At 43.9% G+C, this 17,003-nt stretch overlaps 1 protein-coding gene across 1 annotated transcript in view; it reads right to left on the bottom strand.

The window, feature by feature from the left end:
• FNTB (farnesyltransferase, CAAX box, beta) overlaps window positions 1-17,003 on the bottom strand; it is an 84,196-nt gene that overhangs the window by 38,586 nt on the left and 28,607 nt on the right. The window contains exons 3-4 of the mRNA XM_036906043.2: window positions 6,576-6,648; window positions 3,991-4,082 (exon numbers count right to left, since the gene is read on the bottom strand). Of these exons, the coding sequence (XP_036761938.1) occupies window positions 3,991-4,082; window positions 6,576-6,648 (165 nt within the window). The remainder of the gene's footprint in view (window positions 1-3,990; window positions 4,083-6,575; window positions 6,649-17,003) is intronic.

The following is a 17,003-nucleotide window of genomic DNA, read 5'->3' on the forward strand; positions in this document are numbered from 1 at the left end:
TCCAAACTCTATTTTCCAATGCAAAGGCAGTTCTGATTAGAACTGTAAAAATGGCTAAACATAAAAAATATTAAAAGGCTTAATACTACAGGCAACCACAGTGAGGAAGCTACCCAGCAAAACACTTCAAGTATAAAAGGTAATTATACCAACTTTCTGGTAAATAACACAAATTGAAGTGAAACGAGTGGACATGAGGCATCTTCTAGGAACAAGGCTTTCAAATTTCACACTGTAAAACAGCTTCAGCTTAACCCAAGGGAGAGGAAGCTGCTTCTCAGGCAGAACACAGCAACGCGCAGGTGAAGCACAGGCAGGCTCTCTCATTGGCTCCAGAGGCCAGCGGCGCGGGGAGAGGACGCAGGCTGTCTGTCTCTCTCTGTCCGGCGCAGGCAGGCCTCTGGATGCTGCTGTTCTGGAAGCACAGTCAAGTCTGAAACTTGTTATTTTAGGGCAGGGTTTCTCCATCTTGCCACTATTGACGTTCAGGGCTGGGTAATTCTCTGTCGTGGGGACTCTGAGCAGCATCCCCGCACCTCTACCCACTAGAGGCCAGCAGCACCTGGCCAAAAAATGCCCAGAAGACACAGGCCTAGATAAGGAATCTTCACTGAAAGGTAAGGAAACAGACAAATTACATTTAAATTTAAAAAGGAAAAGGAAAAATATTTAAGGAGCTCTTCAGGGGACAAACTACTAGTAACTCTTTGAAAAGGAAATAATAAAAACATTGACACATGAACATTTAAATGGAATCGATGAAAAAATTCATAATTGGAAAAAGTCCTAAAGCCATTTTTAAGTTAAAGAAAATGTTTACATCTTACAGAAGGTAAAAACCCAACTTTAACAGTACAGTGGTTTCCCTGTGATTTCCATTGTGTTCTGTGTGTTATGGTAAAGTAACAAAGGATGGGATTCTCATTAAAGGATGAGATCCAGGGCTAAAATCATTGACAAAGCACAGATACTTGGTCTGGTTCCAAAATATTAATTTATTTTAGGTAAACACATGTATAAATGTGTGGATACAATCTCTTAAGAGAGACAAACTAAATTCCTACCTATGAATATATTATTCTTGAAAGGTCTGACACTAGCTTAAGAGCCTGGCCTTGCTGGCTTCGGTCAGCAGTCAGAGTAGCTGACAAAAGTGATTCTGTCCACTAGAGGGAACGCAGCCTGTCACATTGCTCTCGAAACAGATAGGAGCACAACAGTGAACAGAACAGGAAAGAGAGAGACAGAGAGAGAGAGAGAGAGAGAGAGAGAGAGAGTGTGTGTGTGTGTGTGTGTGTGTGTGTGTGCGCGTGGTGGTGTGTGTGTGTGGTGTGTGTGTGTGTGTGTGTGTGTGTGGTGTGTGTGTGTGTGTGTGTGTGTGTGTGTGTGTGTGTGTGTGTGTGTGTGACAGAGAGAGAGAGAGAGGGATGGATGAGGCGGGTGAGCAGGTAAAGAAGAGGGCAACAAAATATTAAGACTCCACAGTGAAACTCTGCCTCTAGGTCACCTTAATATTTGTATGAAGAAGAAGAAGAAAAAAACCTGGCCACATTTTCAAAGTACTTCTTTTCCCTGTGCAAAATAAGTAGAAAGGCAATATTCCATATCAGATAGTCTTAAAAAAAATTCCCATATTTTTATAGAAGTTACTAAGATTTTTCTGTATCTTACTAAAAATCATTTATTTCCTTATAAATAAAGTAGGTCAGAGCTACTGGACTCTGTTCATAACAGATACTATCTGCACCTAGAATTAATTGCCTGCTAGGCACAAAACAAGATACATTGTTGGAAAGTCTAAGTACTTCTTAAAAAGTCTATTCAATCAATGCTCAGAGGAACCACAGTAAAGCTTTAAAGGCAGCCATGAGGCAGAAATTCTCAGCCATTCACTATCAAGTGGTACTTGAAATTAGAATGAAACAGCTTTTTAAAAACTTTTTTTATTTTAATTATTAAATATAATGATTCATTGTAGAAATTTTGCAAAGTACAAATAAGGCTTAGAAAAGAAAAAATCACCTTTAACCCCACCATCCAGAAATACCTATTGCCATGTATGTAGATATACTTTTTTCCATGCATATATATAGTCATCTATATTTTGTCTATAAAAATAGAATTTTTGTAACCACCTCTTTTCACTTAAATCATAGATGTCTCTATGTAAATAAATACATCTTTATATACAAATACACATACTGTATATTTTTTAGGTGTAACTGATAACATTATGTTAGTTTCAGATGTACAATGGAATGATGTAATATTTGTATATATTGCAAAAAGATCACAATAGGTCTAGTTAACATACATGAACTTTTTAATTGTTAAATGGCTGCACTGTATGTATTGCACCGGAACTTACTTAACCATTAAATGGATTTTAAAGCGTTCCCTACTGTTGAGAGGTTGTCTCCACCTGTTCCTGGTGAAAAGCTTTCTACAGGGCTCCCCTCTTCCTGCCTGCTGTTGCCCAAGTGCAGTTCTGACCTTTATTTCCTCAGAAAAACCTCACCTATAAAATACCAAGTATAAAACCTAGCGAAGATTCACACTTGATGCTAACTGGAGTCCTGCCGTTTGAGAAACCCCTTATTCCTATCTTCCCGCTTCAGAGCAGCCTAGGTGTCCCTGGGGTCACCTCTACTTCCCTCTCTCAGAATCCTCCCTTTTCTCTCTTGTCTCACAGAGCAGACATCCCCCAGCAGACATCCTGATGGTGTACGAGTTGGGGAGAAACTTCCCAAACAATCCACAACCCCCAACTGGTATTTCAAAAACGCACAGGCCTTTATCTTGACAATTAAATTCCTGTCACTGCAGAAACCATGTCCAACTCTACCTCCAGCGCTGGAAGCAGCTCGGCTTGCAGCAGCATCACAATGAGGAAGACAATGCATATTTTTCCCTCCCTAAGAAAGCATGACGCACATCACAGGGGTTAATGGCCTAATTCATTATTATCTTTCCTGTCCACATTCATCACAAGACACCCTCCCAGGAAGGCAAGAATGAGCGGTTATTGTTGAGGCAGAATGAATGAGACAATATGCGGTTCTGTTCTCCTGACCTGACACTGCGGCCCAGGCCGGGGCACTGTGACCTGGGCGGGGCACAGGCCAGCCTCCACGCACCCCTGCACAGTGGCCCTTGTGGGCTGTGAGAAACGAACCTGACTCAGGGGCCTCCCCTCCAGATGTCCCTCCCTCAGGAGCACCTCTGGGAGCAGAGAAACTCCTGATGCTGCCAAGGGGGCACACTCTCTCTCAGTGAGAGCGGGGGTGCCTGATCAATTGCTGGCTGCCCCTTCCCACCCTAGGTACTCCTAAGACTGGAGTGATGGTCAGTTCTTTTTTAAAATATAAGTTGTGATGCACTTCTAAAGACGAGGTGCCACACTGAAACACCAGCCACACCAGCAGTTTGGGGAGAATCCTAGTTGCTTAGCTCTCTAATCATAACTCAGAAGTTGAAGAAAATGGTGAGTCATGGTATATGCACACCAACACAGTAACACACTCAATGCCATCAAGAGCTACACTGTCCCCAGGCACTGCTGAGGAGGGACTTCTGTGGAGGTGTTTATGGAAGGCAAAGGCATTTCTGTTCACTGGGTGGGCACACACTTCCCCACAGAAGCTATTCCAATGCATACTGCACTTCCTGGCAAAGTCATGTCTCCCGGAGCTGATGACGAAGACTTTTCTCAAAGACCAGAGCAAGAGCCAAAAGAACAGGCCATAGAAGAAACCAGAATCCATTTCTTGGGAGTTCAAAGTCTTGTTCTACCCACGAGCTTACAATAGGCTTCTAAAGTGGGGGAGTTTCAGGAAGTTCCTGGAGGTCAAGAGAAGGGCAAGGGTTTTTCTGTAGCTCTACACTTTTCATTCAAAATCAATCAAACAGAAAGATAAACAAAACACAAAGAACCCCAAACTCAAAATACAATTTCAGAGAACAGCCTGAATCCCCCAAAGCCAGACTCACTCTGTCGCCACCACCTGGGGGCTGGGCTCATCCAGCAGTTCCAGGCTGTGCAGGATCCAGTAGCAGAGCCACGGGCGGCTGGCATCCAGACACTGTGAGAGGGACAGGGGAGAAAACACGCCCCTTACTCAGAATCACGCCAGGACACTGCTGACAAGGCGACATCTGTCTCACTCCCGGCAGCCTGCTAAGGCCGAGGAGGGCACCCCATGTGCAGTAAGTGAATGACGGGTGCTTTGCTTTGTGGCCTTAGCCAGGACTGAAATGACCAGATGGGAGGAAAAAACAATGGGACAAAGAAGTTAACCTTGAACCCAACGGGTCCTTCCCTGACAGGCATCTAAGGAAGGCTGAGCAGACGACTTCTCACATGCCAGGAAGCTAAGTGCTGCTATTTTCTCAGTGTGAACCCAAGAAAACAGCTAATCTCAACAGGATCTCCTGGATTAACTCATTCACTGATTCAACAAATATTTCAAACACTTCTATTTGTGCCAAGCACTGTATTAGATACTGGGGAACATGAATATGAACAAAATTCAGTTCCTGTTCTTCAGATGCCCGGGACATAAAATGTGTATGGTTATCTGTAGAGGAAGAGGGCAATAGATACAGAAGCACAAGTTACCTTACGTCTTTCTGGAATGAGGTGGAACATAAAACATGCATACATGTACCAAGACAAATGCTCTAACAGCAGAAACAGAGTCCCAAGGGAGCACACGGAAAGGAACTGACTAATTCTGCCTGGGGGGCTGCAGAAGGCTTCCACCAGTGACATGTGAACAGGTCTTGATCCTAATTTAAGCCATCAACATGCACTAAGCATTCCAGAGTAGGCAGACAGGAGTATTACTACCTCAGCTCTATAGATTACAAGTATGTATACACATGATCCAGAGAGATGAACTTTTTCAAACAAACTACTTTTTGGGGGAAGGCAGGGGGGATGAGTGAGCCCATTTGGTTATATTGTTAGGGATTAGGGACCAGGTCACAGACCTTGGGATGGTGCAGGCAGCCACTGGACTCAATTTTAACACCTCCAGGCCCCATACATATCACACCAAGCTGGGGCTCCAGGGGGTGAACCAGGGCTGGCCCACCAGGGCCAGGGTGGGACTTGTGGAACAGACCTGGGCTGGAAGCTGGCCTGGGGAACGGGTTCTGAAGTGGTAGGTGCCTTCACAGGGGAAGGACATGACAATAACATTAAATGTCAGAGCTGAGACAAGAACTCAGGTTTCTGGACTCCTAATCTAGTGCTCTTTCCATTGGCCCCAGCTGCCCTCTTCATAAATGTGCTGACCTTCCCAGGCTGAGGCTAGCTTGCCATTTGGGAATAGGGGTTTGGGGGAGGAGACCGTTATGGACTGGGCCTCCCTGGGTTTGAGTCCCAGCTCCTCCTCTTACAGCAATAAGCCTCTGAGAAAATTCCTTAATCCTGCTTTGCCTGTTTCCTTATCTGTAAAAATAGAGATTCACCTACCTTGTGGAGTAGTGAGGATTAAATGACATAATGCATAGTAAACTTTTACCATGTTAAAAATTTAGCTGGCATGGTATTAACTGTGTCCGGGTTGACTGGACCCTCACTATGGAGAACTTGGTCAAGGATTGAAAACTCCAAGCCCAAGGCCAAATCTAGCCTGTGGATGTGCCTGTCTTGTTTCCTGCAGTGTTTTGTTTGTTTAACTGGAATTGGCTGCAACATTTAAGCATTGGGAGATACACAAAGAAATCTGGATTTCTGGCTTCATTAATATATATATATAGCAACCTGTCAACCCTGGGTCTGAATTCAAGGATGGCCACAGCTGGCAGGAGCAGAGTGAAAGCAAGGGGCCTCCAGTTTGCCTCAGTCTCCCTCTGGCCCACTCCTCTTATTTTGCTACCAGCTTGGGTCTACAGGCATTTGAGGTAGCCAATCCCTAATGTAAATAATCGAATGTAGAACCCCAAATAAAAAAGTACATTGAAGCTGGGCTGCTCGGTGTAAAGTGGGGCAGAAAGATCAGGGCCTCCCATTCACACTCACGTCTGCCTGCCACTCGATCCCATTCCTAACACCCCTTGCCTCCTCCACCAGCACCACCCTCCCCGGAGGCCCTCTGTGGAACCCTGGAGCTCCCAGGAACAGAATTTAAAATGCATGCTAAGGGTGGGCATTTTATAGTGTGAACTGTAGAAGTACTCTCTGGGATTTATATCCTGATCCTTTGGCCAGCACAGGTATTAGATCAGTTTATAGGGCAAAGGGTTAGGGATGAATAGGTAACTGACTTTAGGTGTCCAGAAGAAAGCACATGATTTAATGGGGAAAGCAAGCCCCACCCCACCACAGCTGCTCCACAAGCTCTGAGGGAAGGCAAGGCTGGAGGAGCTCTGGTTCTGCCCTGTCAGAAATGGCAGTCCTAGCTCTGCGGGTTCTGGGCCAGTGCACCTAGTGCCTGCCACAGCCATGCTGCACGGGGAGTGATTCTGCAACAGGTCAGGCCCAGAAGGCTTCTACACTTGAAAAGAAAAGAAAGGAGAAAGACATGGCTGATGATTTGAAAGAAAGAGCTCCTAGGCAGTGTATTTACCTCATAGGCATCTGTCAGCTGTCGAAGGCCTCTTTTCAGATAATGGAAATGCTTCTCCCTCTGCAAAACAAGCCTGGAAAGACAAAGAATCTGTCAACCCAGTCTAATAGCTTATGTTTCCACCCCATTACAGAGCTCACAAGCATAGACACACATACTCACAGCCTCAGGACATTCCCCCAGTCAATCAGCAGATAACCAGCAACTTCTTTAGTTCCCCAGGGCAGCTAAACCAGAGGAAAGAGGCTAGTATCTGAATATCCCTAAGGTATATGAAAATGCGCTGGCCAATGTTTTGGGTGAGATCCTCTCCTTCATGGCAGATGACTTTGGACTAAGTGAAAAGCCACGCTAACACATACAGCCACCCAGAAAGTTCCGCCAGGATCTAGCTGTGAACAGATGTAAGCTCTACATTGTGTAAACAATGTAAATCTAAGCCCTCTATCATTCCAGTCATTTCTCCTGGGGTCAGTTCTCTGAGGTCTGTAGTTTGCAGCCTTGCCTGCTCCTCAGTTGTCCATCCATTATTCCCTTCCGAAATTCCATCTCCTACGTGCTGACCCACTGCCCTGGCCAGAGGATCGCATTTGTATCCTGCAGCCAGTCACCCTCGTTGGCACTGATGCCAGCAAGGCTGGCTCTGAGCTAGAATGTGCTGCCCATGGGCACCTGCACAGGCAAGCAGAGGACAGGAGTGGTACTTTGTGCCTGGTCTCACAGAAGAGGTCTGTGCGATTGCAGAAGGAAGGAAAAAAGAAGAATGGCAAGACATTGACCGGCCTTACTGACTACAGAAATTAGAGAACCATTTTATTTTCTAGGTCTCCAATTCAGCAATCCCACTGTATTGTGCATAGAATAAGATCACTGATGCAGTCTCTACCTCAAAGTCTTCCCATTCAGTACTGAACATGAGTAAGGACCTAAGTGGATACAGCGAGTCAATCTGCAACCAATCAGGCCCAGAAGGCTTCTACACTTGAAAAGAAAGGAAAGGAGAAAGACCTGGCTGATGATTTGAAAGAAAGAGCTCCTAGGCAGCTTTTCCTTTCAAAAAGAAAATGCAGATAAAACACTACTGAGGCTCTAAAGAGAGTGGGCATCTCATTAAGAAAGGAAAGGTCAGGCAGGGTTGTGCAGAAGAATGGGGGAAATGAGGTGGGCAGCCTTGGTAGAGGGAGAAGGTATTTCCAGGTAGAGATGGCAAGGAGTGGAGGAGATAGTTGTGGGATAGTTGAGCCAGAAGGAAAGGAAACAAACAGTACAGACCCTGCATTGTCCCAAAGAACATTTCAATGGTGGCAATGTTAGGCGTGCTGCCCAGTAGGCAGCCACCAACCACATGTGGTTACTGAGCACATGAAATGTGCTCTGAGCAACTGCATTTCAAATTTTATTTAATTTGCATTAGTTTAAGTTTAAATAGCTGCCAGTGGCTAATGGCACTGTACTGTACAACACAGGCATAGAGTGTGCAAGACAAGTGGGGGCTTGGGTCTGCAGATGAGGAATGAAAGGAATGGTTGAAAAGGCAACTGAAGCCCTTTTTACAGGTTTCTGAACACCAGCAGAGGACTTCCCAGTCAATTTAGTAGGTAAAGGGAAGCCCTGAGAAAAAAAAATGGCCAGAACTGTGCTTTAGAAAAATTATCTGACAGCAGTGATATTCAATGTGTGTACAAACTGGACTGAATGCAAGTGCTCAGTGGGGAGGGATGAGGTGGGAAGACTGCGTGAGACGCTGTTGAGAGTCAGCCAGGTGGGAGGGACTCAGCATTCTCAGGGCTCAAACGTGCACGGGGACCCATGACAAGACGACTGAGTTTTAAGGCACTAGAAATATATGTAGGTGAGGATGTCAATCGCATGGCTGGAAACAAATGTGAAGACTCAGGAAAGGGATCCAAGTGACACCGACAGACTGGTAATCATTTATTTGCACGCAGGTGACAGGTGGAGCTGCAGGAGCAGAGGACAGAGCAGAGAGAGAAGTCTAAACACAGAACTAGGGCAGACCCATCTGCAAGGACTTGGAGGAGGACCAGGAGCCACAGGAGAGAAGGAAAGAGAGCTGCGTAAGCAGGGGAAGCATAAAGGCAGTGTCAGGTCACAGTGGCAAATGCTACAGTGAGATTAAGGCAAAGGAGGCCAAACCACAAAGGGGCTGGTGACCTTTAAGAGAGTTCAGGGAGTGGTGAGGACAGATCCCAGACCATAAAGAGGAGGAAAAGGCCAGACTCGATTTCTCTCCAAGGAGGTCCAGGGCTCAGGTCTCCGGGAGCACCCAAGTGTCGAGCATGGGGGTAGAGGCTGATGTGGCTTCCTGGAGTCACAGTCCAGTGGGGACACAGACAAGTCAGTGGCAAATGCAGCCAGTCCACCAAACACTGTGGTCAAAGAAGTGCAGAGGATGCTGGCAGCATGCGGGAAGACATGGAGGGTCAGAGCAAACTTCCCAAAGCACACGGAGTCCATGAATGAAGGGGACTGAAAGGACATGAGTTAGTCAGGCAAAATGAAGGGCAAGGGAGGGGGGTTCAGGAAAGGAACACAGGGGCACATTTGAGAAGTTCCATTCAGCTGAAGCAAAAGCACAAGGTAGTGAGCAGTGAGAAATCAGACTAGACAGGTGCAGAGGAATCACGCAATGCAGAACTTACAGATACATCAGGGATTTGATGTTTAACCAAAGAGCAAATGGCAGTCACTGTGCTACAGCTGGGATAACCCTTGAAAACACTATGCTAAGTGAAAGAAGCCATCACAGAAAGACCACATACTGTGTGATTCCATTTATACAAATGTCCAGAATAAGCAAATCCATAGAAATAGAAAGTAGATTGATTATCGGGGGCTTGGGGGATGGAGGAACTGGAGGATGATGGTTAAAGGCTACAGGGCTTCTTTTGGGGGTGATGTAAATATTCTAAAATTAACTGTGCTGATTGTGGCACAACTCTGTGAACATACTAAAAACTACTGAATTGTGCACTTTAAATGGGTGGATTGTCCAATATATAAATTATACTTAGTTAAAGCTGTTATTTAAAAGGCAAATAAAACAATTTTTTAAAAAAGAAGTCATTTAAGTATTTTATGCATGTGAAAGACACGGTTGGAGTTGCATTTTCTACATCATAGGAGCTCAGCATACTGAATGGATTGGGGTGGGGATAAGACTCATGGCAAGAAACTGAACCCACAATCTAAGTGTGTCTATGAGGAAGGAAGACCACAGGGCAATAGCCTGAAGGCAGGTGGTTCAGAAAAAGGAGAGGAGAGAAATGCTTGAGAGCAAGGGGGAGATACTGAATATATAAGAGCCTGGGACAAATCTATCAAGGAGGGTCCCAGAGAGGAGGGAAGAGGGTTGGGGTGGAGAGCATGGGAGTCTGGCAGCAAGGAAGAATTCCACATGCTCGGTCACAGAAATGATGGCAGAGATCATGAGGCTACACAAAGACAGGACTTAGAAGTCGGGAAGAGGGAAACCAAGGAAATTCACGTGGGATGGCCTCAATTTTCTGGGGAATTAGGAAGCAAGATCAAGGGAGAGTTGTGGATTGGCCACTGTGGTGGATGTGTTAGGAAACCTACACAAGATGAACAAAGAGAGTCTGAAGCAGGAGCAAGAGCCCAGCTGATGCTGAGGAGTGTAAACTTCTGGTGAAGCTGTTCGGCAGGCACCTTTACATGATTTTTTCTCAGGAATCTCGCCAGGCCCCTTCAGCAGAAGCAGCTATTTGATGCTCTAGTAAGGAGTGGTGAGATGGGAGGAGCAAAAAGGGAGAGATGGGGTGGGTCATCAAGAGGGTCAGGGATTGCTGAACTAGCTCACTCTGTGTGCTGGCCCAGGCTGAGCAGGCTGGAGATGGCCACAGTGGGTATGATGGACAAGAAGAACCAGGAGCCCCCAGGAGGCCGTTAATGAGGGAGGCAGGGACCCACTCACAGAGGGAGGGAGGCTGAGGAACCCAAGCCGGGTGAGGGCAAGCACAGATTTGGAGGGGACCTCCTGACTTCTAACTGAAGGCACCAATTTACCATGGGGTTATCTATAGATCTGCTCCCTTTTTGAAAGAAAAACAGTTAAAAAAGAAAGGAACTTGATTTTGCAAAGATGGCAGTGTGAGTAGGGCAGCGGAAATCTCCTCCCAAAACCATATATATTTTTGAAAGTACAACAAATAAAATTATGCCTAACAGAGAGACCAGAGGATATAGTACAACAGCCAGGCTACATCTACATCTGCGAGAACTCAGCTTCTCACGAAGGGGGTAAGATACAAGCTGCGGCCTTGCGAGACCCGAGTGCTACCCCCACCCCAGCTCACCGGCTGGATGAAAGGAGTCAGAGCAGGGAGGGAGAGGGAGCCCAGGACTGCTAAATACCCAGCCCTAGTCATCTGCACCAGGAGCACAGACACACATCGCACCGTGTGCTGGATATTAGGGAAACTGAAAAATTAAATCTGTGAGCAACTTCCCACAGCCGGCTCCCATGGGACAAAATAAAAGCAAGTGCTTTTTGAAAGTCTTAAAGGGACAGGGGCTTCACAGCTAGATGGAATCGTCCTGGCACACTCGGCCCAGCAGGCTGGGAATACTGAGGAACTCCAGGCACCCCAGCCCCCTGGGAGGCAGCGCAGCTCTGAAGCCCCTCACAGCGATAAACAGCCTGCCGTTCATTCCCCCTCCTGCGCAGCCCCAGCAGAGCAGCCTGGGAGCGGCCGTGCCTACAGCAACTGCCCAGAGCCTCTTCCCAGCGTGTAGCCACCCGGGCCAGATCCAAAAGCCACTGCCGGCGAGCAGCTGCCCAGCACAGGCAGAGGAAGCCAGGGCAGGGCGCAAAGGGGCACCGTTTAAGCAGCAGAGCACACCTGGCACACCTGCCTCTCCCTCAGGGCTCTGGGCTGCCCTGCCCACCACAGCTCAGGAAATTAACCAGGAGCCAGCTCCCAGTGTGTGGGTAACTGGCACAGGCAGCAGAGAAGGGCAAGGTGACCAGCAAGCAGGAAGGGACTTTGTTCTCCCAGCTAACACACGTGCTACCTGCCTATGACTACCTCCATCAACATGAAAAGGCAGAAGAATTTGGTCCAGTCCAGAATCACCCAGACAACCCCTGAGAGAGAGCCTGGAGAGATAGATTTAACCAATCTTCCTGAAAAAGAATTCAAAATAAAGGTCATAACCATGCTGATGGACCTGCAGAGAAATATGCAAGAGCTAAAGGATCAACTTGGGAAGGAGAATACAGAAATAAAACAATCTCTGAAGGACTGAAGAGCAGACTGGATGAGGTGCAAGAGGCCGTTAATGGAATAGAAATCAGAGAACAGGAATACAGAGAAACTGACAGAGAGAGATAAAAGGATCTCCAGGAATGAAACAATATTAAGAGAACTGTGTGACCAATCAAAACAGAACAATATTTGCATTATGGGGGTACCAGAAGAAGAGAGAGAGAAAGGGACAGAAGGTGTCTTTGAAGAAATAATTGCTGAAAACTTCCACACACTGGGGAAGGAAATAGTCTCTCAGACCATGAAAGCCCACAGATCTCCCAACACAAGGGACCCAAGGAGGACAACACCAAGACATATAATAATTAAAATGGCAAAGACAGAGTATTAAAGGCAGTCAGAGAGAAAAAAAAAGGTCACCTACAAAGGAAAACCCATCAGGCTATCATCAGACTTCTCAACAGAAACCTTACAGGCCAGAAGAGAATGGCATGATATATTTAATGCAATGAAACAGAAGGGCCTTGAACCAAAAATACTGTATCCAGCATGATTATCATTTAAATATGAAGGAGGGATTAAACAAGTCCCAGACAAGCAAAAGTTGAGGGAATTTGCCTCCCACAAACCACCTCTACAGGATATTTTAAAGGGACTGCTCTAGATGGAAGCACTCCTAAGGCTAAATAGATGTCACCAGAGAAAATAAAATCACACCACGGAAATTAGACCAACCAAATACTAACTAAAGGCAAAAAATAAAATCAACTATGCACAAAAGCAGTCAAAGGAAACACAAAAGAGTACAGATTAAAATACCTAACATACAAAGAATGGAGGAGGAGGAATAAGAAGGGAGAGAAATAAAGAATCATCAGACTGTGTTTACAATAGCTTAATAAGTGAGTCAAGTTAGATGATTAGATAGTAAAGAAGCTACCCTTGAACCTTTGGTAACAATGAATCTAAAGCCTGTAATGGCAATAAGTACATATCTTTCAATAATCACCCTAAATATAAATGGACTGAATGCACCAATCAAAAGACACAGAGTAACAGAATGGATAAAAAAGCAAGACCCACCTATATGCTGCTTACAAGACACTCACCTCAAACCCAAAGGCACACACAGACTAAAAGTCAAGGGATGGAAAAAAATTTCATGCAAACAATAGGGAGAAAAAAGCAGATGTTCGAGTACTTGTATCAGACAAAGTAGACTTCAAACCAAAGAAAGTAACAAAAGATAAAGAAGGACACTACATAATGATAAAGGGGTCAGTCCAACAAGAGGATATAACCATTATAAATATATATGCACCCAATACAGGAGCACCAACATATGTGAAACAAATACTAACAGAACTAAAGGAGGAAATAGAATGCAATGCATTCGTTCTAGGAGACTTCAACACACCACTCACTTCAAAGGACAGATCCACCAAACAGAAAATAAGTAAGGACACAGAGGACCTGAACAACACACTAGAACAGATGGACCTAATAGACATCTACAGAACTCTACACCCAAAAGCAGCAGGATACACATTCTTCTTAAGTGCACATGGAACATTCTCCAGAATAGACCACATACTAGGCCACAAAAAGAGCCTCAATAAATTCAAAAAGATTGAAATGCTACCAACCAACTTCTCAGACCACAAAGGTATAAAACTAGAAATAAATTGTACAAAAAAACCAAAAAGGCTCACAAACACATGGAAGCTTAACAACATGCTCCTAAATAATCAGTGGATCAATGACCAAATTAAAATAGAGATCAAGCAATATATGGAGACAAATGACAAAACAGCACAAAGCCCCAACTTCTGTGGGATGCAGTAAAGGCAGTTTGAAGCGGGAAGTATATAGCAATCCAGGCATATTTAAAGAAAGAAGAACAATCCCAAAAGTCACAATTATTGAGATTGGTAAAAGAAGAACAAATGAGGCTCAAAGTCAGCAGAAGGAGGGACATAATAAAAATCAGAGAAGAAATAAATAAAATTGAGAAGAATAAAACAAATGAAAAAATCAGTGACACCAACAGCTGGTACTTTGAGAAAATAAACAAAATAGATAAGCCTCTAGCCAGACTTATTAAGAGAAAAAGAGAATCTACACACATCAACAGAATCATAAACGAGAAAGGAAAAATCATGTCGGACCCCACAGAAATACAAAGAATTATTAGAGAATACTATGAGAATCTATATGTTAACAAACTGGAAAACCTAGAGGAAATGGACAACTTCCTAGAAAAATACAACCTTACAAGACTGACCCAGGAAGAAACAGAAAATCTAAACAGACCAATTACCAGCAACAAAATTGAAGCGGTAATCAAAAAACTACCCAAGAACAAAACCCCCAGGGCCAGATGGATTCACGGTGAATTTTATCAGATCTATAGAGAAGACATAATACCCATTCTTCTTAAAGTTTTCCAAAAAATAGAACAGGAGGGAATACTTCCAAACTCATTCTATGAAACCAGCATCACTCTAATACCAAAACCAGGAAAAAACACCACCAAGAAAGGAAAATTACAGACCAATATCCCTGATGAACATAGATACAAAAATACTCAACAAAATATTAGCAAACCAAATTGAAAAATACATCAAGAAGATCATACACCATGATCAAGTGGGATTCATCTCAGGGATGCAAGGATGGTACAACATTCGAAAATCCATCAACATCATCCACCACATCAACAAAAAGAAGGACAAAAACCACATGATCATCTCCATAGAGGCTGAAAAAGCATTTGACAAAATTCAACGTCCATTCATGATAAAAACTCTCAACAAAATGGGTATAGAGGGCAAGTACCTCAACATAGTAAAGGCCATATATGACAAACCCACAGCAAACATCATACTTAAGAGCAAGAAGCTGAAAGCTTTCCTCTAAGATTGGGAACAAGTCATGGATGCCCACTCTCCCCACTGTTATTTAACATAGTACTGGAGGTTCTAGTCATAGCAATTAGACAAAACAAAGAAATACAAGGCATCCAGATTGGTAAAGAAGAAGTCAAACTGTCACTATTTGCAAATGACATGATATTGTACATAAAAAACCCTAAAGAATCCACTCCAAAACTATTAGAACAAATATCAGAATTCAGCAAAGTTGCAGGATGCAAAATTAATCCACAGAAATCTGTTGCTTTCCTATACACTAACAGTGAACTAGCAGAAAGAGAAATCAGGAAAAAAATTCCATTCACAATTGCATCAAAAAGAATAAAATACCTAGGAATAAACCTAACCAAGGAAGTAAAAGACCTATACCCTGAAAACTACAAGATGGTCTTAAGAGAAATTAAAGAGGACACTAACAAATGAAAACTCATCCCATGCTCTTGGCTACAAAGAATTAATATTGTCAAAATGGCCATCCTGCCTAAAGCAATCTACAGATTCAATGCAATCCCTATCAAAATACCAACAGCATTCTTCAATGAACTGGAACAAATAGTTTTAAAATTCATATGGAACCACAAAAGACCTTGAATAGCCAAAGCAATCCTGAGAAGGAAGAATAAAGCAGGGGGGATCTCGCTACCCAACTTCAAACTCTACTACAAAGCCACAGTAATCAAGACAATTTGGTACTGGCACAAGAACAGACCCACAGACCAGTGGAACAGGATAGAGAGTCCAGACATTAACCCAAACATATATGGTCAATTAATATATGATAAAGGAGCCATGGACATACAATGGGGAAATGACAGCCTCTGCAACAGCTGATGTTGGCAAAACTGGACAACTACATGTAAGAGAATGAAACTGGATCATTGTCTCACCCCATATACAAAAGTAAATTCGAAATGGATCAAAGACCTGAACGTAAGTCATGAAACCATACAACTCTTAGAAAAAAACATAGGCAAAAATCTCTTGGACATAAACATGAACAACTTCTTCATGAACATATCTCCCCGGACAAGGAAAACAAAAGCAAAAATGAACAAGTGGGACAATATCAAGTTGAAAAGCTTCTGTACAGCAAAGGACACCACCAATAGAACAAAAAGGCATCCTACAGTATGGGAGAATATCCAGATCCAATAAAGGGTTGACATCCAAAATATATAAAGAGCTCACGCACCTCAACAAACAAAAAGCAAATAATACAATAAAAAAATGGTCAGAGGAGCTGAACAGACACTTCTCCAAAGAAGAAATTCAGATGGCCAGCAGACACATGAAAAGATGCTCCACATCGCTTGTCATCAGAGAAATGCAAATTAAAACCACAATGAGATATCACCTCACACCAGTTAGGATTGCCACCATCCAAAAGACAAACAACAACAAATGTTGGTGAGGTTGTGGAGAAAGGGGAACCCTCCTACACTGCTGGTGGGAATGTAAATTAGTTCAACCATTGTGGAAAGCAGTATGGAGGTTCCTTAAAATGCTCTAAATAGAAATACCATTTGACCCAGGAATTCCACTTCTAGGAATTTACCCTAAGAATGCAGCAGCCCAGTTTGAAAAAGACAGATGCACCCCTATGTTTATCACTGCACTATTTACAATAGCCAAGATATGGAAGCATCCTGAATGTCCATCAGTAGATGAATGAATAAAGAAGATGTGGTACATATACACAATGGAATATTATTCAGCCATAAGAAGAAAACAAATCCTACCATTTGCAACAACATGGATGGAGCTAGAGGGTATTATGTTCAGTGAAATAAGCCAGGTGGAGAAAGACAAGTACCAAATGATTTCACTCATATGTGGAGTATAAGAACAAAGAAAAAACTGAAGGAGCAAAACAGCAGCAGACTCACAGAACCCAAGAATGGACTAACAGTTACCAAAGAGAAAGGGACTGGGGAGGATGGGTGGTAAGAGGGAGGGATGAGGGTGGGGGGAAGAAAGGGGGCCTTACAATTAGCATGTATAATGAGAGGGGGGCATAGGGAGGGCTGTGCAACACAGAGAAGACAAGTAGTGACTCTATAGCATCTTACTATGCTGATGGACAGAGACTGTAATGGGGTATGTGGGGGGGACTTGGTGATGGGTGGAGTTTAGTAAACATAATGTTCCTCATGTAATTATAGATTAATGATATCAAAATTTTAAAAAATCTATAAAGGACAAAAAAAAGAAAGGAACTTAAACATGCCCAACACCTTGAGATGCTA

The sequence above is a fragment of the Manis pentadactyla genome, chromosome 11 (genome assembly GCF_030020395.1).
Source record: "Manis pentadactyla isolate mManPen7 chromosome 11, mManPen7.hap1, whole genome shotgun sequence".
NCBI classification, from domain to species: Eukaryota; Metazoa; Chordata; class Mammalia; order Pholidota; family Manidae; genus Manis; species Manis pentadactyla.